The 23,043-nt window shown below is 33.6% G+C and overlaps 2 protein-coding genes across 3 annotated transcripts; both read right to left on the reverse strand.

Annotated features, from left to right (window-relative positions):
• Positions 1-151: 151 nt before the first annotated feature.
• Positions 152-9,867, reverse strand: LOC115974430 (V-type proton ATPase subunit a3-like). Of its 2 annotated transcripts, XM_031094800.1 has the most exons (19): positions 9,778-9,867; positions 9,532-9,693; positions 8,729-8,773; positions 7,426-7,548; positions 7,207-7,314; positions 6,721-6,831; positions 6,451-6,624; positions 5,798-5,935; positions 4,802-4,909; positions 4,507-4,614; positions 4,219-4,367; positions 2,994-3,147; positions 2,742-2,902; positions 2,453-2,659; positions 1,981-2,164; positions 1,787-1,870; positions 1,478-1,671; positions 904-963; positions 152-820 (listed from the first exon to the last, which is right to left on the reverse strand). In XM_031094800.1, the coding sequence occupies exons 1-19, from the start codon at positions 9,778-9,780 to the stop codon at positions 616-618; spliced, it is 2,478 nt and encodes an 825-aa protein (XP_030950660.1). In that variant the 5' UTR covers positions 9,781-9,867; the 3' UTR covers positions 152-615. The 2 variants fall into 2 exon arrangements, with proteins under 2 accessions (XP_030950660.1, XP_030950661.1); XM_031094801.1 differs by having other exon boundaries at positions 9,532-9,816.
• A 10,435-nt stretch (positions 9,868-20,302) lies between these two features.
• On the reverse strand, positions 20,303-22,649 carry LOC115977835 (protein SHI RELATED SEQUENCE 5-like). Its single transcript, XM_031099859.1, has 2 exons — positions 21,452-22,649; positions 20,303-20,984 (listed from the first exon to the last, which is right to left on the reverse strand). The coding sequence occupies exons 1-2, from the start codon at positions 22,110-22,112 to the stop codon at positions 20,581-20,583; spliced, it is 1,065 nt and encodes a 354-aa protein (XP_030955719.1). The 5' UTR covers positions 22,113-22,649; the 3' UTR covers positions 20,303-20,580.
• Between the last annotated feature and the right edge of the window lie 394 nt (positions 22,650-23,043).

Here is a 23,043-nt window from a genome sequence, read left to right on the forward strand (position 1 = left end):
ACATGTCCATCCAGCCAAAAAAAGGGTAAGACATCTAGAACAAATTTACAAATTAGAGGAATTTCCAATTTTTCATAAACTTGTCAAAATTTAACTCATCCAATTTAGTGTAACAGAAATTTTAACAAACTAGTTTTATATATGGCAGCAATAGTTTAAAATCAATCATTAATTAAGTAATCATTAAAGACAATTACAGCTCCCTTATCTTCACAACAGCTCTACAGAAAGAGAAAGGCAGCAGACAATTGTACAACAAGCTACAACAGACTAATATCAGCCTAGCAAATAAAAAAGTAATTTTTTTTAACTGTATTATGGGAGAAACGAGTAGCATGTTCTCCAGTTGCATGTAGATTCCTAACAATATACATGAACAATGATTGGCAGCCTTATTGGCAAGGCTCTTTATTTAAAAGAATAAGCAACAGGAAGTGGGAAGTGGGCAGGGAATTGTGAGAAAGCTGCTTTCCCCGAACTAGCCAGCAATTGCTACGTTACCTTTCTAAAATCTACTTCATATGAAAGAATTGATGAATTATATACTTCAGAAATTTTAATGTGATCAATATCGTCTCCTATCTTTTAGCTTATGACCAAACTCATAGCGCTGTATCATTCATCCTCCTCACCAAGTAATGCAAATGAAAACGGATGGAATTTATAACCATCTCCCTGGTAGAACTTGTTCTGGAACTCCACCCAATGAAGTCGTAATGCATGCAGGAATGCACTTAGTGTTTCCATCACTAGTAGCACACCAACAGTTGCAAATACAAAAACGATAATGCCAATAATAAGAACAATGACATTGTTGAACCTGCAATCATTTGCAAGACATTCAATACTGAATTGTAAGAATTTGTTGTTTTTGCTATAAAAAGCATGAGTAAATAAACTTACCCCCAGGCTAAAAGTAGAACCTTGTCATAAAACACACTAGACAACTCTGAATGAGCTAGACTGAACAAAGAAAAAAGTTATACAAGTCAGAGGATGAAGACTTGATACTGAAATCTAGAAATAGGAACTGTTTAAAGAACATGATTTCAATCATGAAAAGATGCACGCAAAGGGCTAAAAAGGTTTTCATAATGAAGACATCAGAGGATGAAGACTTGATACTGAAAACTAGAATTAGGATCTGTTTAAAGAATGTGATTTAAATTATGAAAAGATGCACCCATAAGGGCTAAAAAGGTTTTCATAATGAAGACATGCAGCCTGTAGGCCAGAACAGGTCAGATCTTCATTGTCTCAAGGAATCACAGTTTTTCATATAAAGCATTATCCATTAGGCCTTGCTCATGTCAAACTCCCATGCATTGTACCCATTATACTGCATGCTTCACTACTTTTTAAGTACCAGCACTATGTTTAATGAGGAAACATGCAAGAACAATGTATACTCATGCATGTTAGGATGCACACTTCAGTTGAATTCCATAAAATGATTTTGAGGTTTTTGACTACTTACCTGAGGGCCCATAAACGTAGATATGAAGCTGTATTAGACACTGCTCCGAGCACAAACTCTATGGTATGTATAAGTTGGTGTACAAAGACCTCACTGAACTCAAATTCCTCATCACCATGGGAATCATGATGAGATTCCATTTCAAGAGGATCATCAATGCTGTGAAGTAATGCATAGGATTTACCTTGGTGCCTCTGACAAAACGTGACGTTGATGATAGAAGGTCAAAACAAGCGGAGAAAATAAAACAAAAGCTTCTACGATAAAAATAATAATATGAAACTACATGGATAGAAGTTTTCAGCATACTTCTTCATTTTGTTTCTTCAAGAGAAAAGGCTTTGGGAACAGCATCCATGGTACAGCAACAAGGGCTGATAGTAGTAACAGAAGCTGGCAATGAAAAAATGGACATGTTAGGAATGAGTGTCTTTTTCTTGTGCAGCATGGGAAAATTTCTACATAATCAATATTTAAAAATAAATAAAAATAAAAATAAAAACCTGAAGGAATTTCTGACCAACAAAAAGTTGATTTTCACCCAGATCATCAGTAGGACTCAGGAACATGTATATCATCACATGATACAGATCAGCTTGTGAACCAGTGCACCATTTCACAATAATGAGGAGCGAAAGGTAGCCAAACAGGCTGTTTAAGAATATCATCTGGGGAACAAATTGGTATCTAAAGCAAATACATGATTAATAATATAACATTTAACAATCATCACTATGATATCAAATAAAAACATATTCATCACAAGCTGGAAATATAAATTTAAGAGAGAGAGAGAGTATGTTTGTGCAATCATGGATGTACATGCACATCCAGATATATGTTATCTTAAAAATTCTTTAGTAGCTTTACCAAAGAACAATACAGAAATAGACACTTCTAATAAATCTTACAAAGGTAGTGTGCTCCACACATGCATGAATGCATGCAAAGATCAACTTAAGCAATATAGCATACCGGATATTTATGTCATCTCCATAGAATTTTGCATTGAAGTAACTCAGTATAATTCCAAGATTCATCTGGGCTACTCCAAGTAGAATTGACATCTTCATCTTCAATGAGTTAAGAAATGGTAACTCACTACGGCTACCATGCCACTTAGGGTCCACGCCAAATGGATATGTGTTATGCACCTTTATTAAACCCACAGTATAAGCATCACTGTGACAAAAAGGACTAGTGTTACTAACTTAATGAGGAAAACATATTTACAAATATGTAATATTTCATACTAATTCAGTACCTGCAGGATGGGTTATGACATCCATAGGCAGAGGGCCCAAATAATTCAAATGGGACTGAAAAGAACTCGTTATATATCAATCCTGTGTAGATTGAGAACAACGCCATCATCAAGATAACATAACGGCCACCAAAAGTCATTTCTATGATGTCTCCAAGTTTCTGTTGTTAGCACAATCAAATAAGCTCAAATGAAACACCTACAAGGAAAGAACAGAGTTTACAGACAACAAGAAAGACACGCAGCAATTACCTGACTGGAAAGTTTCTTTTCTCTGATTATGAAATATAATGTTGCCAGCAACAAGCATATACCATGGCCCCAATCACCAAACATAACAGCAAAAAGGAAAGGGAATGTGATAATTGTGTATACACCAGGATTTGCTTCCTGATACTTGGCAACCCTGCAAAAACATCGCACTAGCTAAGTACTCCAGCATGCGGCATATCTCTTTTTATATGAAGCTTGTTGACTGAGAAATGAACAGTCTTTAGTGATGAATAACATAATATTAACTCTTGATCATCTAATACTTAAATTCTTTTCTTTAAAAATAAAAAAATAAAAAAACAGTTACACAACTTCGAGAATGGTTGTTAGGTAAATTCTTTTAAGCTTGAGCTTTTTTGTACATCAAGTTTTCACATAAATCAATTGTTTTCCTACAAATACAGAAGAGTAAAAAAATACTACAGAGAGAAGAGAGAGACATTGGTTTAGAAGGAGAGAAATTAATGAGATTTTATGAGGAAAAATATGGACAGGGGTCAAAAGCAGGAGAGTCCACTAGCAAGCCTTCGTTATACTTAAATGGCATATCATTTGGCAATGACAATAAACAAGTCCACAAAAATAGGTTAACCAAATTAGGCATAACCCAAGAAATCTCAAATAAAGAGATAACTAATAACCAAATCAATGTAAAAATCATTAGTCTTCAATGCAGTTGAAAATAATTAAATGGATAAAATCAAATTTTGTTGGATGGTCTATGTGAAACTGCTAACAATATCATGTAATCAATATGTTATGACATTGGTATAATTCTTGTAAATATCTTGTGCACATGAGTTGCATCCCTTTTGCATTTCTTAATGAAATTACTAATTCAAAATATCAATTTGTTACAACTCGCAATACATGATCAGCTGTAAATCTCTCTCTCTCTCCCCACAAGTCAAATCATATTTATTTCCTAAATACACTACTTTCCATTTTCAAATGTACAAAAAACAAATAGTACAGCATAACTTAAGAAAATAGAATTTCAAATGCATTTATTTTTTGGCAAGAAGATAGGAATTATAGAAAATAGCGTAAATACTGCAAGTACCATGCAAATTTTTCCAAACAATACTACAAGATAACAAGTCACAAATAGATTTATGAATTCAAGATTTCCAACCCCCAGCAGATGTTGCATTACACACTATAGCTGTGGACAGCATAAGCATGGCCTCCCAAAGTAACTCACCCATATGCATCTACAATTTCTTGAAACGGAGAAGTAAACTTGTTTGTGCGAAAATAGGTAGGTGGTGATTCCTTTGTATGCAAAACCTGGAAAATGGCCCCAATTTGTGAGTTGCCGTCAAAGGTTGCCCGCTGGAGTGCATTTTGAATCTGGCAAATATCAAGACTAAGCTAATTAAGCAATCACTTCAACAATATACTTCACATAAAGCTAATTCAGCAAAATTTATAAGTGAAATACACGGTGCAGTGTTAAATCAGTAAACAGATACAAGATAAAAGCACAAACCTGACTAGTTGCAAAAATAGGACACCAACCTTCTGCAACAAGACACTTCTTTGTAACATCAAAGCTCAGCATATTTAAAGTGTGGTAAATGGACTTTTCTTTCTTCACCTATTAAGTTAGGAACAAACTTAAGTGCCAGAACAAAATGCAAAATGCATCTACTCAAAGATCAATGCCAACACACATACAGATACATAAGCATGCACACACATGAAAGAAAAAAAAGTAGATAAATTCATATTCTTTAGCAATAAATGAAGGGATTGGAATATCAAATAAAGCAACTCAAACAAACCTGAAGGTTCCACTGCTCATATTCATATCCAATTGTCTGTAGTAGATTGTTCCTATGCAGCAGCCCCGCATCTATAGTAGTCTTCAGCTCTGAAAGTCTTCCAGACACCTAGAAATCAAAGTAAATACCAAATTAAGATCTCACTGAGGCTGTGACCTATTAGTTATTCATAATTAGACAAACTGACTAAAGCTACTGCATTTCGTACAGTTTAACAAGGCATGAACAGCAGTGTTTACCAAATGGAACCCCCCTAAGGTCAAAACCCCTAAATAAGGGAGGTATTGAGATCAACCCATGTGCATCAAAGGAAGGCTAGCTCATGTTGTGTACCAACCGTTACCATTTGACCAAGAAATAGGAGTTTTTGTCCAATTTTTCTGTCCTACTTGCTTCTAATTTAAATTTCACCCTACAAAATCCCTTTCTTCCCTTTTTTTAATTTTAAAAAAATAAGCTTCCCACTTTTTTTGGGTGTGGGGGGGTTGGGTGGAGTGATGAGAACTTGTAAGCAAGTTGGGATAGATGCCTCATATATTAATTTGAAGATGTGGCTTTCAATTCTACCCCTAATAAAATGAAAATTTCACATCGTGTTACCCCTTAGACACAAAACATTGCATTGTCTTACTGATTCTAAGTCTTGTGATCTTCAGGGCACTAAATCCATACCATTAAGGAAACCCATGAAATCAAACTAATTTCATTATCATGCTCAAAATGGAGAGTCTAAAGGAATGTGACCAATTGATGTGGTTTGAGCAATTAGGAAAATTTCATTATTTTGTAGCAAGTTATGAATGTGTTGTATGTGCCAACAAAAAAAATATACATAAAACTAAAAACATAAATAAAGGAAGGTCCTCGAGAATACATGTTTATCATTAACACAATTGTATGATAGAGAATATAAAGAAATAATCATGCTGCATATCCTGAAGCTTCTTATTACCAATAAAAGACAGGCAAGAATCCCTTAAAGAAAATCATTCATACCTCTGTTATCATCTGAAGTTGTTTGCCTAAGTCATCTGCAAAGGGGTAACGGTTTGCTCCAAAAGCATCACATATTTTCAGAATCTTGTTCTTTGCTCTGTCTCCAGAATAGAAGATAATGAAAACATTTTTCTCAACCTGACAATTGATACGTATTTCCCAATTAAAAAGTCAATTCACAATATCAGTAATCATGCATTGGGTACAACCTTTTTTTAGTAATCATGAAGGAGATAAACCTTGATATTGGAAGAAAAATTTACCATAATGATAATATAAATATGGATATCTTATGCCTTTTATCAGATTATGTACAATTGAATTAAGAGCCATAAATTCCACTGCAGAACTACACTTTTTAAATGGCAACACATTCAAAAAACAAAAACAAAAAGAGACGCATCCATAGTAACATATGGAGCAACAAGCTGGATAGATCTCATCAAGTTGTCTTTTTTCCAACTATGAAGTGACCAATATACCCTACAGGCGTGTTAAAATTAAGTAGAAAAATTTAACACAAATGAGAAAAGATTGAGCTGTGCTTGAATTGCCCCAGCATGTGTGGAGTGCATTGTGGAGGGCTATAAAGAATCGCATGTTCATGCCCCTCTAAAAGCTGAAAATTTACAATTATAAGTTCTGGAATTAACCTTCTCTACCGAAACAGGATCAATGACAGGATCTTCCACCACAGCTTGCTTCAAAAACACATTACCCCTGGTTGAGCGAAATAAAATCCTTTCAAAAGCCATTGATTTTACTCTTGGAACAAGACCACTAACAAACCCCAGCTTAACTTGCTTTGATGGGTCTGTTATCATTTCCTACAAACACCAAATCCCTAACTATCATGCAAAGGAAAAACAAAAGATCTTTAGCTAATGTCAAAAAAGGATGTATAGAGACTAGAAAGCTTTTACCTGTTCCAGTAATAAAGGACTGTCCATGGATCCTTCACCAATGTGCTGCACTTCAATTTCTCTCTGCTGAGCTGCAGCACTGCCTTGAGCTGAATAGAAAAACTCACCAGCCTGAAATGAGAAAAAAGCTCACAGTTCACTTCATAACTTTGGAAATATAAGAAGAAGAAAAAAAGAACACCATTCTAACTGAAATAAATCTCTTCTGCCTAACAGCCTAAAAAACAAATATTTTCAGCAACGAATCAGAGGTGAATGTGATCATATGACCTTAGCAATTTTCTTCTGCATAGAAGTATGCAAGGGGGAGAGAGAGAGAGAGAGAGAGATCATAATTTAAAATAAGTAGAATAATTATGCACTATACAGCTACACATAAGCAGGGGTAACAGCAGGGTATTGCCAATAAGCTTTTAGATTCTGAGTACAATGAAGCTATTTTAGTTCACTTAAAACCTAGTTAGAAAGAAGAAAAGCAACCCAAACCTTCTGCAGAACAAGCTTATATTCTACTAGCTCATTATAAGACCGTTGTAAATTTTCATTGTTTCCATTCATCTCTAACAGCTCAGCTTCAAGTTCTCCAAGTTTGACCTAACACCCACACACAAAGACGCACACACACAAAGATTTATTTCAATATAAGACATCAGAAGTTTTAGGGACATTTGAAAAAAAAAAATCAATATTACAATATATAGCAACCTCCAAGTTGTCCAGATCAATATCATTGCTTCTAGTAATTCTTGTTGAGGGTGACAAACCAGCTTTTGTCATTTGATCCTTGAATAAACGAAGCTTGCGAGCCATTTCCCCACATCTTTTAATCTGCATGGTAGAAAAACACACACATTCATAGATGCATAACATAGATATAGAATGTTATTAATTAAAAAAATCATATTTAATCAAAATCATATGAGAACTCAAACCATATTTAAAAAAATAATGGCAGTTAATTTTGGATTGTCCAATATCCAAGGTGCATAAAATCAATGGGAATCAACATAGCAAAGTTCACACTTCACAGATTGTATTAATAGAGAGATGGGACAAAAAATGGCTCTTATCCTGTGATTCACATTCTCTTCAATCTCTCCTTCTTTATAAAATATTGATTCAACATATTAAAAGTGCTCACTCTTTTGTATTTCTTGACCATCGAGTCTTACTGCCATTTCATCTTTGTTTTTACTGTTACTTACATTCTAAGTATTCTATTTTAGTTCTACTTAGTTGAAAGCATTTAGATTCTAGAGCGTCTAGCCATATTTCTAAACTTACCTTCCATATATAGTAAACACCAAGACTAAAAAATTTTACTCTTTCACAAATCGATGCTAATAATTCATAACTAAATTAATGATAAAATTATATTATTTGAGTTAATTAGATAGAACTTTTTAAAAATAGATTCAACAACCTTGTATTGTTAAAAATTACATATAATTTCAAATTTTCTACTACAAAATTGATTATATATCATCAATAAATTACAAATAATACAAACTTACACAATCTAATCTCAATAATCTCGAGTTTATATAGAAATATATATGCATAGTATACTTAAATTGAGACTTATTCTTACAACAATCTTGTTCACAAACATGTTATTATGTTTAAACTTGACTCGTTTAATGGTCAAGCCAAAATTTAAGCTTAAGCTTAGCTTATTTGTTAGATTAAACGAATATAAGCAACATTTTTCCGGACTCATTTCCCAAACTAAGACCAAGTTATTCATAAACAGCTCAGTTCATTCAAAACCCTATATATGAGACCAATTTTTTCATATACATTATATTTTGATAGCATACATACGTGTTTCTTTTTTGTTTACAACAAGTGAGAGAGGGGGATTCAAATCCATGATCTTTAAAGAAGACTGGACAATGCCACCAAATTGCAAGACTCTTGACACAAATACGAGGAACCTCGTCTTATGATAAAACAACACAAGCAGGCAACTCCAACAAATTAAGAAACCTAGGCTTAGGAAGTATACCTGAGCAGCATACGTCCTCTGGAACGGGCTCTTCTCTGCATTGAGCTGAAAAGAAGAAATAGATACACCCACTTAATCATATTTAAAAGAGTTGGCCAGTTAGAGAGAACATCACAAAATTGACTCATTGCCATGATATTAACTTAAAAAAGAAGTTCTACACACATTATTTTCACAACAGTTTCACAGCAAATCTTATGGCTTGTTTGGATGGAGGGGGAAATGAAGGAAAGTAGAGTAGAGTTGGCTAAAAATAAGCTAATTTTGTGTTAAATTTACTCTACTTTACTCTACTCTCCTCCCTCCCCCTCAATCCAAACGGACCATGAGGCGATAAATTGTTACTGGTATTAATTTGAACCTATTGAAATTACTATTTTGCCCAAAGCTAGTAACACCTTGTAACTTAGGATTTGTTGCCAAAATGTTATGGACTAAACCTTTCTATAATTTAAAATATCATAAAAGAAAAGTTCAATTATGGATCAACCAAGAAATAAGTCCAGTCTGAGCAATGTACAATGAATTTCTCAAATCTCAAGCTTTCTCTTCCATGATATCATTTTAGCTTTAGCACATAGACATAGATATATATCCAAAACCAAAAAAGCATGAACGGTAAATGAAAGTAAATGCAATTCTTGCAATCATGATCTTCAGCAATAACAAACATCCAACGTATATCAAATTCGAGGCATGGAATAGCGGATCACATTGGATTTAAAAAAAAAAAAAAAAAAATAGAATCAAAAATAGAAAGTGGAAATTGTAAAAATGTGAAGAAAAGGTTATTAGGTGCTAACATCTTTGAACTGAAAGAGTGCAAGGTCGCCGAGATAGGAGATGGTGCGGTGAGCAGATTCGACGGGAATGATGAGTTGCGCCAATTGCATCGGCTCCGACCGTAGCAGATCCATACTCGCACTTGCCCAACCTCCTCCTCCTCCTCTTCTCTCTCCCATTTTCTAATCAACCAAATCCTTAAACTATAATATATACTATACAAAAAACGCATATATACGTAATGATATACAGTACCTACTACCTACCATTCTCTTTTTCTTTTTTACAAGGAGCGAGGGAGATCAGTTTCTGTGATTGATTTAATTTATTGCTTTTATAAATGCGATTCGTTGAAGATGGCTGGGCCTAGCTAGGCCCATTTATAATATAACGTATATATATATGGTGCTTGACTGCTTGTTACTAATGTTTCTTTTTCTGTCTGTTCAGTCAGCCGTCGTTTTTCACGCGCCTGTGAGGTAGCTTTTACTTTTGAAGAAAGAAAGAAATTATTTCAACCAACATTAAAAAATAATAATAATTAAATTCTTTCAAACGACGCTGTTTTGCGTTATAAGCGGCCCACCGTCGTCTTTGGCATTAGGTCCATGGAAAATTGTGGACTGCAGTGAATATTTCGAAGGGCAATGGGCTTTTGCATTTGGACCCAACGTACCAGTATGACACCTCTATAAATTGTAAACCCCATGTACTTCCGAGATCCGACTCCAATACAAATCACGACTCAAAAATAAAATTATAACTCATGACTCATATCTGTTTGGATACCGTTTATTTTGTTGAAATTAGAAATTTATTATTGAAAGTATTATAGATAAAAGTAAAAGTTAGTTGAAATAGTACAGTAAGACCCATGAATAGTATCAAAAGTACAGTAAGACTCATAAATAGTAGCAAAAAAAAAATTGAATAATAAAATAATTTTAATTTTTCATTAGTATCCAAACACACACTTATTTTTATTTTGGTTAAATTCCATGAGACCTCCAAAGTATAGTAAAATTAAATTCGTTATACTTGATTTTTTAGAATTGGCATTCCACCCCTTCAACCCCTTCTTATAACATATTGTGGGGTCATGGGCCCAAATCATACAATTGGGTTTTGGGTTTTGGCCGAGAGCGTGAGAAGTCTGAATCTGAGGAGGAATATCTCCTCGGATAAGCTAAACGCAGATCGGGTATAGATCCTAATGATCAAAGTGACCTTCCAAGAAGCTCTAGTGATAAGAACGTGCACTATAAACGTACAAGAAAGATGAGAATCCAAAAATATCTAAGGGAAAACTGCTACCACAGCATTGAATGGTCTGTAACTAATTCCCTGGCCGCATTAATGAGGAAGTGACCTCTGAACAATACTTTTCTAGCCTTATAACCATCCTCTAAAGACTTCTAGGGGAGGCTGATGGGACAAGTATCAACCTAAGTCATCAACTATCCACGTGTAGGGTAAAGATGAAGGAAGAGATGTAGTATAAATGAGAATAGAGACCTTAGAGGAAGGATATCGGAAAACAGAGAAAGAACATTGTAGCAATCACAATTGCACTTGTACTCTGTTTACTTGATTTATATGAGCATTTGCCTCCTCGGACAAGCAGTTCATCCATATTAGCCGTTGTCCAATTCACTAAAGCCTAGTTCTTTGACCCACTCTCTACAAATTTATTGTACTAGGCTCACTAGGCCAAGATCCCATATATTTTGGGCTTGGGCTGCAAATCGTGTCCCTACACATATAAACAATCTTTCTATAAAATTAATTTTTTTTTAAAAAGAATATATAAATATCAACATTATATATATATAGTAGTATTTTTTTTTTTCCTTAGGAATATTTCCAATAAAAAATTGTAAGAAAAAATTTATTATTATCTTTTCAACTCTGGTTAAACTCAGAGAAGAAATCAATAGTCATGATAGCCAAACAATACACAACCCAAGTCCATGACTCAATTCAATACTGCTCTAAAGGCATATATGGTAGATACGAAAGTAGTCGTGTTTTTTAGTCCAATAAAAGAGGATTAACATAACATGCTTTTTATCTCACAAAAATTGTCAATGCAGTTTTGGGCTGTAATGTGGACCTCCGGATGGGTGAGGACTAATTAAGGAGATTCATGTGTACTGTGTAGCTAATAACCAAGGGGTACGGATGTAGAGGAAAGATGGGTCAGTGTGAAAGATGTAGCGGCAAAATGATTGGGGTTGTTCGGCTATAGGGATGAGATTTGTTTGCATTTCTTTGGAACTATTTGGTTATAGTTTCTTCTTATATTTCATTTTATATTAAAAAAATATAATATAATCAGAGTTAAAAAGGTTTTTAAAAAATCCTCTCTTTTTTTTTTGTTTTTTTGTTTTTGGTGAAAAGATAGACATATATAATATATGCATCAGCCGGAACGGACCGAGTCATTTTATATTAGGAATATTTCGTATTTATTGTTGATATCATTAGAAGGTGGGAAGAGTGTCAATTATTTTGATAATAGGGGACATAGTATTATTTCTTGAAAATCATATAAAACTAGTATAATTTCGTTGTACCGGGAGGTCTCAGTTTAAGTTACCTTTTTTTTTTGGATTAAAGACAAAAATTAAGACAAGCACTGCTTCAAAATAACATAATTCATTAAAAATTTTAGGCCAATCCTTATCAAATTTAGTAAAAAAAAATAGTGAAATCAAAGTCAAAGGGATTATTAAAAAAAAAAAAAAAAACTCAATCTCTAATCACCACGTTTATTGATCCAAATGGCTTCATTCAATACTATATAGCATGATTAAATTCAATGATGTGCTTTGGTGAGCATATTTACATATTTGTTATATTTATTGGCAATTTGCATGTGGTTAGAGATAGCAACAAGGCAAGGTAGGATCAAGGTAAATCAAGATGGGTGAAGGTATGGTGGCTCCAACAATGATAAGATAAAGATGAGAGAGAAACAGACATTGATGTTTGAGAGTTCAGAGAGAAAGGGGGAGAATAACAAAAATGGAAGCTAAGCTTATCAAGAGAGAATGGAGGAATCAAGCTGAGGTTGTTATTGATTCATCGCTTCATAATCTAACAAAATGATTGCTCTATAGCTGATATACAAAAGCAAAGACTTTAACATCTTATCTAACCTTTGTAGTTATACTCTGGTTATGTAATATATTTTCAACTTGGTTTAAAACACTTAACCCGCCAACCTGCCTAAACCGCACCTGACCCACCAGTCCGATGTGGGTCATTAAGTTAGGCGGTTTGGGTTGGGCAAGTTAGACCCTTAAAATTGCAGATTGGATTGAGTTATGGATTAAAAAATTGCCAACTCACAACAACCTGACCTGCTCGCTTAATTATACATACATAAAAAAAATATATATATATATATATTAGTTCAGATTGTTAAGTATTTAAAGTTAATCAATTCACCCCTAAACACCTCTACCTACCACCCATCCCATTTACTTCAACCATATGTATAGTATACACTTTGTGGCTCTAGCGCTTTGTTTGTTTCAGTATTAACGTTTTCTGGAAAATTGCTCATTTTCCAGAGAGCATTTTTTGAAAAATTATCTCATTTTCAATGTTGTTACTCACCTAATGTAATCAATATAAATAAATAATAAAAAAAACCAAGAATGAATTTGGTTTTCAAACTAAAATTTTAACAACGGGTATAATCAAAATTAGTTGTCCAATTTTCATGATCTTAAATACTCATCTTGTTCATCTATATGAACAATATTTTTGATAAGTAACGTAAGAAATTTTATTTAAAAAAAACCAACCAAGTACACTGGAAGTGTACTATAGTGGCACAAATCAAGAGCTATATATATATATATATATATATTAACCATACTTCTCATAATTCAAAATAACCATTATACCCATAGGTTCCATTTTAAATAGTTCAAAATGCCACATAGGCCAAATAGATTGATAAATACCAAAAATTGTTATAGAACTGTTGACGGATCTGTGAGGAGGAAAAAAAAAATCTTATTAAAAAATGGTGTTATAAAGGGGAGAAGAAATCGGGAGAAAAAATAGAAGAGAGGCAGATATAGAGAGAAATATGTGGGAAGAGAAGAGGCCAAAGGGGGTGATAGTGAGGGTGTGAGAAGAGAGAAAAAAAACAAAGGGAAGAGAAGAAATGAGAGAGTTTATTGTGAAAAAGGCTGAATGAGCGAAAGAAATTATTATTTCCTGAGTTAAAAGAAGATAATATTTATAGGAATTATGCATCGCATGAGAGAGAGATTGTTTTCCAATTTTTTTTTTTTTTTTTTTTTTTGGAAAACAATCTATAGAAAATAAGCTTTATTTTTATAAGAGTTTTCCGTTAACCAAAGATAATTTTCCATTGACCAATTTTTTTTTTTATGTTACCAAGCACTGGAAAATATGGAAAACTATCTTTACAAAAAGTTTTTCAGAAACAAACAGAGCATAGGTCTCACTTTTTCTTCTCACCTTTCACTTTCAGCCACCATCTTTCCCTTCCTCTTTCTTCTATAACCTTTTGGTACCTATTTCTTATCATTTCAATTCTTCACCGACAATCACAAAGGTATGTAATTGCATTATTGTCTTCTACTATTTAATTTTTTTTTTTAATTTCGGTTTATGTCATTTGATCCTTTTATATATTATAAAATTTGATATAATATTACAATTAAAGCCATTCTGGCAAGCAGGTTCATTGTATATTCAAGCAGTTCATTGTATATTCAAGTTAAATATGTTATATATCACATAAGAATACAATTCATCTAATTCTTTGTCTTTGTCTAATTTTTTTTTTTAATCCTTGATGTGACTTTGGAAATGTTAAAACTTTGAGTTTGTTGATTTAATTTTCCTAAGTTATAAGGCATAGCCTACTATTTTTAATTTCATAAGTTGTAAGGCAGAGCCTACTTTTGCTAGAGATGATATATCTCTTTTTCATTGACCTTATGTTTATGTTAGAATTGAGACTATTAAATGAAATTTACCTTTAGTTTTTTTAATGCATTAGTTATATTTTGAGATTATTCAATAAAAAATTGTAGTTTGTGATAAATTTTTTTTTTTCAAATGTTGTTAACGTCAACCCGCCCAATCCGCCGAGTTGAAACCACCAATATTTGTAACAAATCCGCCGAATTTAAACTTTGGTGGGTTGGTAGCAGATTGAAATTTTCCCAACCTGCTAGTGGCGTATTGGATATAAATATTGGCATTTATCCGCCCAATCCGACCCGTGCACACCTCAGTTCTAATAAGTATTACTCTTTACTAAAAAAAAAAAGGTATGTTTATCCCATATTGGTTGTGTGTATTTAATGTCTGCTGTTTATAACCACAATCTACAATTACAAATGTTAGACCATTTTGTAGTTGTACTTTGATTATGTAATGTATTATAAACTTGATTTAAAACATTAATATTACTATTTTCGTATGTGTTCTAATAAGTATTACTATTTACTCAAAAAAAAAAAAAAAAAAATCCTATCTAACTAATTGTTACTATATTTCTGGACATTAACAGGAATTTGTTTTAATTAACTAACTACACTAACATTACTAACCTTCTTAAGTACTTATAACATTTATCTCTAAACTTAACAATACATGTCTTAAACTACATAATGTTGCACTATACATGACTTGCAGTATTCCAAATGAAAAGAATTACTTCATTACACAAAAAAGTGTATTACATGTCGCTCAACTTAAGAGACTTGTAATTTACAAATTGTTTTGTCTTCAAGCATGGGCATCTCTTCTCATTGTTCATCAGGAAGAGGGATAAATAGGGTTAGGATTAAGTTAAAAGCTAAAGCTAATTAACTACACTAACAAATCTAACCAATCTATGTATGACACTTGCTCTTAACTCAACCCTACACATATATGACAAAACTTAAACTACACGTGATTTTGCACACGACTGCAAGTTATTTTGTCTTCAAGCCTGGGCAACTCTTTTGGAGGAATTTATAGGGTTAGGATAAAGTTATACATTATGTAACTCTTTTTGATATTTTGAGAATTTTATTATTAGCTTACATATTCACTTTGGTTTTAGTATGCACACTAAATTTTGTGTTAATCAAATTTATCTACTATTTGATCTATAAGCTCATGTTTGGCATTTAATTTTAAATATAAAAATACTTAAAATTTCAACTTTTAATATTAAATTAGTTATTGATCTTCAATTACAAGTAAGGATATTATGTTAAAGGCAATATAATCAAACAGTTGAGTTGTCAAAATACTGTTCAAATAAATTATGGAGTACAAATACTTTACACCAGGTATGTAAGGTGACTGGGTGAGTCAGGTAAAGCGAAGCATCTTTGCCATGGTTATTAATAAGTAGTATCCCTTTCAACGAGGCCCATATGCATATGCATGACAAAAAAGCTGAGCCTAATAAGATTTGATCCTATCCATATCTACCATTTGAGTAAAATCTGGGGCAATAGATATATATAAGTTGACTATTAGCCGCAATAAATATGAGTTGGAACTTGAAAGACCAGACACTTTTTTTTTTCTTTGAGAAGAGAAAGACCCTAGTACCTTTCTATTTGAGACAAACCGCAGGCCGCAGCAATACATAATTGAGCTTATTGAAGGGAGCAGTCTTTTTAGGTGACATCTGGCGAAATTGGAAGCAATAAACCAGAAAGTGTATGATTGCAAATGCGAAGTTATGTAGGAACCAGAGTTGAGGGCCCATTTACATAAATGTCAATTATGGCCTTGGCGACCATGCTAAAACATTGTTGGTGGCTTCAAAGCTTTATAAGAAAGATCACAAAAATAAACAATCAAAATTCAAATATATGCAGGATAGAGCAGCAAAGCTACGTGAAAAAACTGATATTTTGGACCACAATATGTATATAGTCCAGCGACAAAGCCTAATAGAAGCGATAATAGTTTCGCATGCGTCTGGCCTCGACCTATCATGCTAATCAAATCACTACTCCACAGCCCTAGAGTACCTACAGTAGTGAGAAACCCTAGCTAGTCACTCTTATTGGATATGGTTTTGGCTTTTTCCCTACTTTGAAGGTTGAGCCACCAACCATTCCTGTCCAACTCAACTTGGTTTCCAAATTTTACAGATACAAAGATTTAAATGTCTTTCAATGTATAATGTTGAAACATTAATGGTTATTGAATTGACCTAAGGTAAGGTGTCTAGCTCTTTTAAGAGTGGTGAGGTTTGCTGGGTTTGGTCCTATAAGGTATGAAATGGCCTTGGATGCATGCCCATTTTGAAATCATATTCTGTCACAAAGATTATATAGCCAAATATTTTCGATTACTAATTTAGAAAAGTAACTTTTTGAATCTTTTTTTTTTTTTTTTCAAAAAGAAAAAAACTTTGGATCCTCCTTATTCTAAGGTGATAGTTGGTACCCACCCTATACTAATAACTATAGCAACTGTGTAATAGCTCACACTTGATGTGAGACAAAGAGAGATGGCATACAGTTAGAGCCTAACTTTGTGGGGGCATATAAATTGTTCGTCATTCAAAGGATTAGGTGTCCATATTTTCTGAGTACATTTAATTTAGATTGATGATAGTCAAGTTCAAGCCGATTTCTGACAAAGACAGGACAAGGTATATCACACAATCTTGACCAGGACTCGTTTCTTGACCAAGATTTGTTCTAAGATACTTTAGGACTCACACATTTGAACTAAATACCCAAAAAATTTATAAAAAATAAAAAGTGTTTGTGATTCTGTTTATGTTTTCTTTTTCTCTCCGATGAATCCCTCTCTCCGGGACTACTGCGTGAGCAAAATCCAGACCACCTGAGGATTCCAGAAATATTAGTAGAATATTACTTAGGATTTGTGAGTCTATGAAAGAAAAAAAAAGAATTTCGCACTCAAAAATGTAAATAGTAGTACTATATATACACAATTAATGTGTGAATTACGTGTAATCTCTCAGAAAGCAGCCTGGAGAGAAAGACTGAATTGGCGTTTAAAAGTCCATAAATTTGACCAATTAATAGTCAGTGAGACTTAGAGATGTATTAAGAAAGATATATTTGGTAACTTGTCATTTCCATTTTTCCACAGTGACATCACGTGAAATTGCGTGTGATATGTCTTATTAAATATAGAGATTAGAAGTTTCTCAAAAAAAAAAATATATATATATATATATATATAGAGAGAGAGAGAGAGAGAGAGAGATCAGAAATTACAATAGAAATCAGAATTAGCATATATAGTACCTTAAAGTAACTTATGGGAAAACGGGGTTATTAGTACTTGATTACTCATGAGGCTAGTAGCTATAGAATCATATATAGCACCCTCATACATTGACATTTTATTATACTTCGCATTATGATCATGATCATTTCATTATTAGCTTTTGAAACGAACAAATTAGAAAAGTCTGGTCACCATCGTTAAGTACCATCTTCATATGCTAAAATAGAGCTAACGCACTAGCTAGCCAACGAAAAAGAGGGAGAGTCATCCAAAGTGACCCCAAGTGACCATACAACCAGTAGACAAATTATGGATTTACTTGCAGCTGACAAATACTAAACAAAATACTCATTTCAAATGTTGTCTGTTGCTTGATACAGTAAATTGACTTGCCAGTGAAAATCACAGGTAATCATACAATCAACCAGTAGAGGACGAATTTACTTATAGACAAAAAAAAAAAAAAAAATCAATGAACTCATTTTAGATCGATGCTGTGAATACTGTGATAAAATGACTTGATTTCTATACTGGATGACCAGTTATTCAATGAGAAACACATATATTGAGTAATTTAAGAAGGTACAAGTGCAATCGCATAATTAACAACCATCTAGCCTATGTCTTATTTTGGTCATGAAGATACACCAACATTGAATTAAAGTAGTATACAAATGCTACTCACACTCTTGATTTTATGAGAAGATTTGAAACATAAACTTTTTTTTGGGGTAAGTCAACTGAGTCATTATATATACCTATAGTGTAATTGTTTTGCTTTTTCTCCTGGTCCATTATTCATCATATACATTGGATATGACGATCTTCTCCATTTAAAATAGACTCTCTTTATTCCAAGTGAAATAAAGAGGATCTTGTTCGTGTCTATAAGGATCTTATCATGTCTAGAATTCAGAAATGATACATTATTAATAAATGATAGAACTTCAATCAAAAGAAAGCCATATTATTCACAATAAAAAAAATTTGTTCCACTTTTGTGTTCCATTTTATGATCCACTATTAACAACTTATCTTCTCTTATAAAATAATCAAAGTTTAAAATGAAAAATAATTATACACATGAAAAATTGTGATTAATAGAGTATAAAATGTAACACAAAAAATGAGACAAGATTTATATTTATATTATTCATTGAATTTAACAATACAAAAGCAACCAAAATAATAAGCCAATGCTTTGATGCTGGATTTCATAGCAATGCATTGTTCACCCATAAGATATATATATATATATATATATATATGAGATGGAAAAGTTTAATCACCATTTTGTAACAGTTATAATGATTTCCTTCGTAACATTTGTTCATCAATAAAATCATGATTTTGTAATTTTATGAAAATTATGTGACTTCCTTTCTTCAGCATGATTTTGTTGTTATACCTGCAAAGGTTCTTGACCATTTTTCAGTATAACATAAATAAATGATCAATTTATGCAGTTGTGTCATGAGTGAATTTCTTAGGCTGTTCAACAACTGTTATATCCTTCAGTGTCCATTAAGCTTAATCATGGGATAATACAATAATGATCCATAATATGTAGATTAAGAATCATCATCTTCTACAATCCATAAGTTCTGATTTAAGGTAATGTTGTGTCCTGAAGAACTAATTCATGAATTCAAAGAGTTATATTAACTCCTTCATAAAGCATAGAACAAGTGCTTTATATACATTAAAAATGAGGGTTGTCTCAATCAGTTTGAAGATGAGATTGCACATGTTATGAGCCAGATATTACAAAGCTAGAGAAAATTTTCCATTACCTTTATGTTTCTTTCATATGTACCAAATTTAGAAATCTATGATCATAGCATCATCAATCCTATTATTTCATATATGTACCTTGCCCTATATCACATGCACACACACTAGCAGCAGCTTTAAACACTATCAGCTAATAAGCACTCCTTTTCTCTCCACCATGCATGTACATTCAAGGGCCAATGGTTCCAAAATTATTTTGCAGATAAGTAGTTGGTATATAGAAGTGTGTAATTATAGTAATTATGCAGTATTTAAGTTTATATATCAACATGTTATGTAACATGTGTGTGTCTATGCAGTAAAAAGAAAAAAAAGAAAGGAAGGGTTCAAGGATTAACTTTTTGGACTGGAATGACAGCTTGCAAATAGCCAATGCATGAGTCAGACTCTGCAAAACGGGGCAGCCCATGCCCATCTTTTCTTTTGCTCCAGAAATCGTGTAAAGAAGTATAAAACTATAAAGAAGAAAGATTTGGGATTTTAAAATTTAAATTCTTTGCTTAGCCAAACACGGAAACTAGCTAAATCGTCCGGCAAGCAAACGGATAAACTGGAAAAAGCGGCTTCGAGTGCAACACCAACTAGAAAGCGCATTGAACATCAACCCAGATAAGAAAAATACTACTAGTGTATAAAGAAATCAAAATGGAGTAACAAAACATTATTATAAAAATGCACACATCCACATGTTCCCAACCAAAAAAAAAAAAACAAATGGTTTCTAATTAAAAATATATTAATTGGGTCATCGATAAGATCAACTAATAACCATGAAAATCTGAATTGAAATTCGAACAAGATTAAACATCCCCCATATCATCCTCGCTAGCTCATATCCTCCTCGTTCCATTCTAATTCCTATGCCTTCTCTTCTCTTCTCTACTACTTACTAGCGGTTGTTACAAAGTAACTACTACATTAAAACTTTTTAACGAGAACAATGTAGATATGGTGACAAATTTCAAGATTTTTGCTTGCTAAAAGTAGTTAAAACTATGCTTCTATGACCTTGGGGGTGGGAAGAATTGCGTACCAGCCAAGAACGCATTGATTGGAGCTGGAAATAGAGAAGGGTCAAGCAACGTGGTAGTAGTTGTTGGGTTATTACTAGTGCTTGCTGTGGTCACATTGGTAGACGTGGTACCAGCCGTAATGAGATTAAGCGGTTGAGTTCCACCACCACCACCACCGCCGCCGCCGCCGCCGCCTGAGGAGCATTCACCACCTGTAGTGTAACGATCTTCTGGACCTTGATCATAAAGAATGCCCTTGAAAACATGCCCTCCAATGTTTACAGCCGTTTGATATGCGTACTGCTCGTCTGGATCTTCCATCGCGCTTACTCTTACACAGCGAAACACTGCTGGAGACTTTACCTCAGGTGGGAATTGTCCAAGTTCCAACCCTAATATATAATCAACTCCCACAAAAATCAGTTCAAACCAAAAAAATAAAAATAAAAATAAAGTATATTTGATATTTCTCTTTTTTTTTGTTTGCAAAAAAAAGAAAAGTAAGGAAGAATGGAAAGTAGTCTAACTAATTTCATGGAACTTTTCGTCAGTTTTACTTAGCAACAGTGGAACAATAATATTGGAAAGAGAAAGAAAAGCAAACGAGTGGGTAAAGAGTGTGACTATGGATGGAGGTAGACTTAGTCACACGCAAACGATATGGATTTGTTGAGTACGGGATTCTGATTATTTGTCTATAGAAATCAATTTCAACAAAACCTTTCTGTATAAACTTTGTTTTTCTTGAAGAAAAAATCCTTCATGTATAGTAGACCTTTCCAAGATCTTATTTTCAAGTCTAAAATTCCAATCTTTGTTTGTATTTGTAGCTGTAGACTCTTAAGTTATATAACTTTACCTGACGTGGTGTTGGGTATACGAATGCAAGCGAGTCCATGATTGTCTCTCTGTCTCTTAGGATTCTCTCCCCGAAACTGTTGCTGTTCTTGTTGTTCTTGTTGCTGCTGCTGCTGCTGCTGTTCTTCTTGTTGTTCCTGTTGGTGTTGTAAAGCTGCAAGCTGTTGTTGCCGTTCGCGTCTTTTAGCAGCGGGGACCCAAGTGCTCTTAACGTGGGTTTGACAGTGAAACCCTCGGCTTTTGCAACAAGTTCTGCATCTGAGATGTGGGCAATCCTTCTTAGCTTGGTTACCACAATCTTGGCAATTCATGCTTCCACCACCGAGCCCACCTAGCCCTCCTTGCCTCATCAACGTGAACCCGGATCTTGACGATTCATGGTGATCAGACACGTCGTTAAGGTTATGGTTGCTAATTCTTCGACTACTAGGACCCACTCCAAACGAGTAAAAGTTGCTCAAGTTTTGCTGTGGCGGATAGTACTGTTGTTGAGGCCATAGCTCAAACCCTTTGTTGTTGCTGCTGCTGTTGTTGTTGTTGTAGATCTCTTCGTTTCTGTACAAATACAAGCTGTTACTATTATTCTCCTCTTGCTTATCTTCCTCTTCCTCTTGCTTGTTGTGTGACCCTTCTCGTCCGCCTAGATAGAATAGCCCAGCCATTTCTTGCACCCAATACTACTCAATTTTGAGTAACAATCCATAGCCAGATTGATCGCACGTTAAATTTAGTAATAATATCCGCACAAAAAAATTTTGTAATACACTTACCACACACAGCTGGTTTGTGATTTTGTGGTTCTTCAGGGTTCGAATTGTAAATGGAAATTTGGTGTGTGGGATTTTATGGGACTGTGAGTCTGTGAGTGTTGGTTGGCTTTGACCTGATTTTTTTTTTTTTTTTTGGGTTGGGTTTCTGACTCTCTGACTCCTAGTGTGTTTTTGTAGTTGGGGGTGTTTTCGCAGCTTTATTTTTGGACAACAATTTTTTGGAATTTAATTGGGTAAAGGACTTAGGAAAGAAGGGTTCCTTAACTTGGGTTTCAATTCTGTTGTTTTTCGAAGCAATAATGGCATTTGGAATTAGAGCTCTCACTGCAACGCCGCCATGTAACTGCACCGAACTCTGCTTATTACACTAACCTCATTTAATTTATGACAAGTAACTCATACTCTCTCTCATAAAAATATACAACTGTGTTTTTGGGTTTCATTTGGGTTTGTGTTTGATAGAAAGAGAGAGAGTGAAAGAAAAATAGTAATAAATAAAAAATTTAAAAAAAAATTGTTTTTTAAAAAAAAAAGGGAAAAAGAAAATACTTACTATCATTATCACTGGACATTTTTCTCTACAGTTCTCTTCCAGTTACAATGAATCTCATATAAGAATGATTGAATCTGAGTCGTTGTGTGGAAGATCCAACGGTGGTTGTATACCCACGTGTCACGTCTCAGCTTTTGCTTATTCGTCCTTATACCGGAAAACCCGCTGGTACTTTTTCTGACCGTCCCATTTTTAATGCACAAAAAGCAATCTACCACAAGAGAGAAAATAAGGGAATGATAGAGTCACATTGTGTCTGCAACAATATTT

This window comes from Quercus lobata, chromosome 2 (assembly GCF_001633185.2).
Source record: "Quercus lobata isolate SW786 chromosome 2, ValleyOak3.0 Primary Assembly, whole genome shotgun sequence".
Classification (NCBI taxonomy): Eukaryota; Viridiplantae; Streptophyta; class Magnoliopsida; order Fagales; family Fagaceae; genus Quercus; species Quercus lobata.

Bases quoted from the DNA above. Each gene is read 5' to 3' on its own strand.
- LOC115977835 (XM_031099859.1), bottom strand. From the start codon at position 22,112: ATGGCTGGGCTATTCTATCTAGGCGGACGAGAAGGGTCACACAACAAG. The intron at 20,985-21,451 runs GTAAAGTTATAT...ATTATATATTAG, and splicing joins TATACCCAACACCACGTCAG to GGTTGGAACTTGGACAATTC.
- LOC115974430 (XM_031094800.1), bottom strand. The intron at 4,910-5,797 runs GTATGAATGATT...TTTGATTTCTAG, and splicing joins AACTTCAGATGATAACAGAG to GTGTCTGGAAGACTTTCAGA. The intron at 964-1,477 runs GTAAGTAGTCAA...TTCTTTGTTCAG, and splicing joins CTACGTTTATGGGCCCTCAG to TCTAGCTCATTCAGAGTTGT.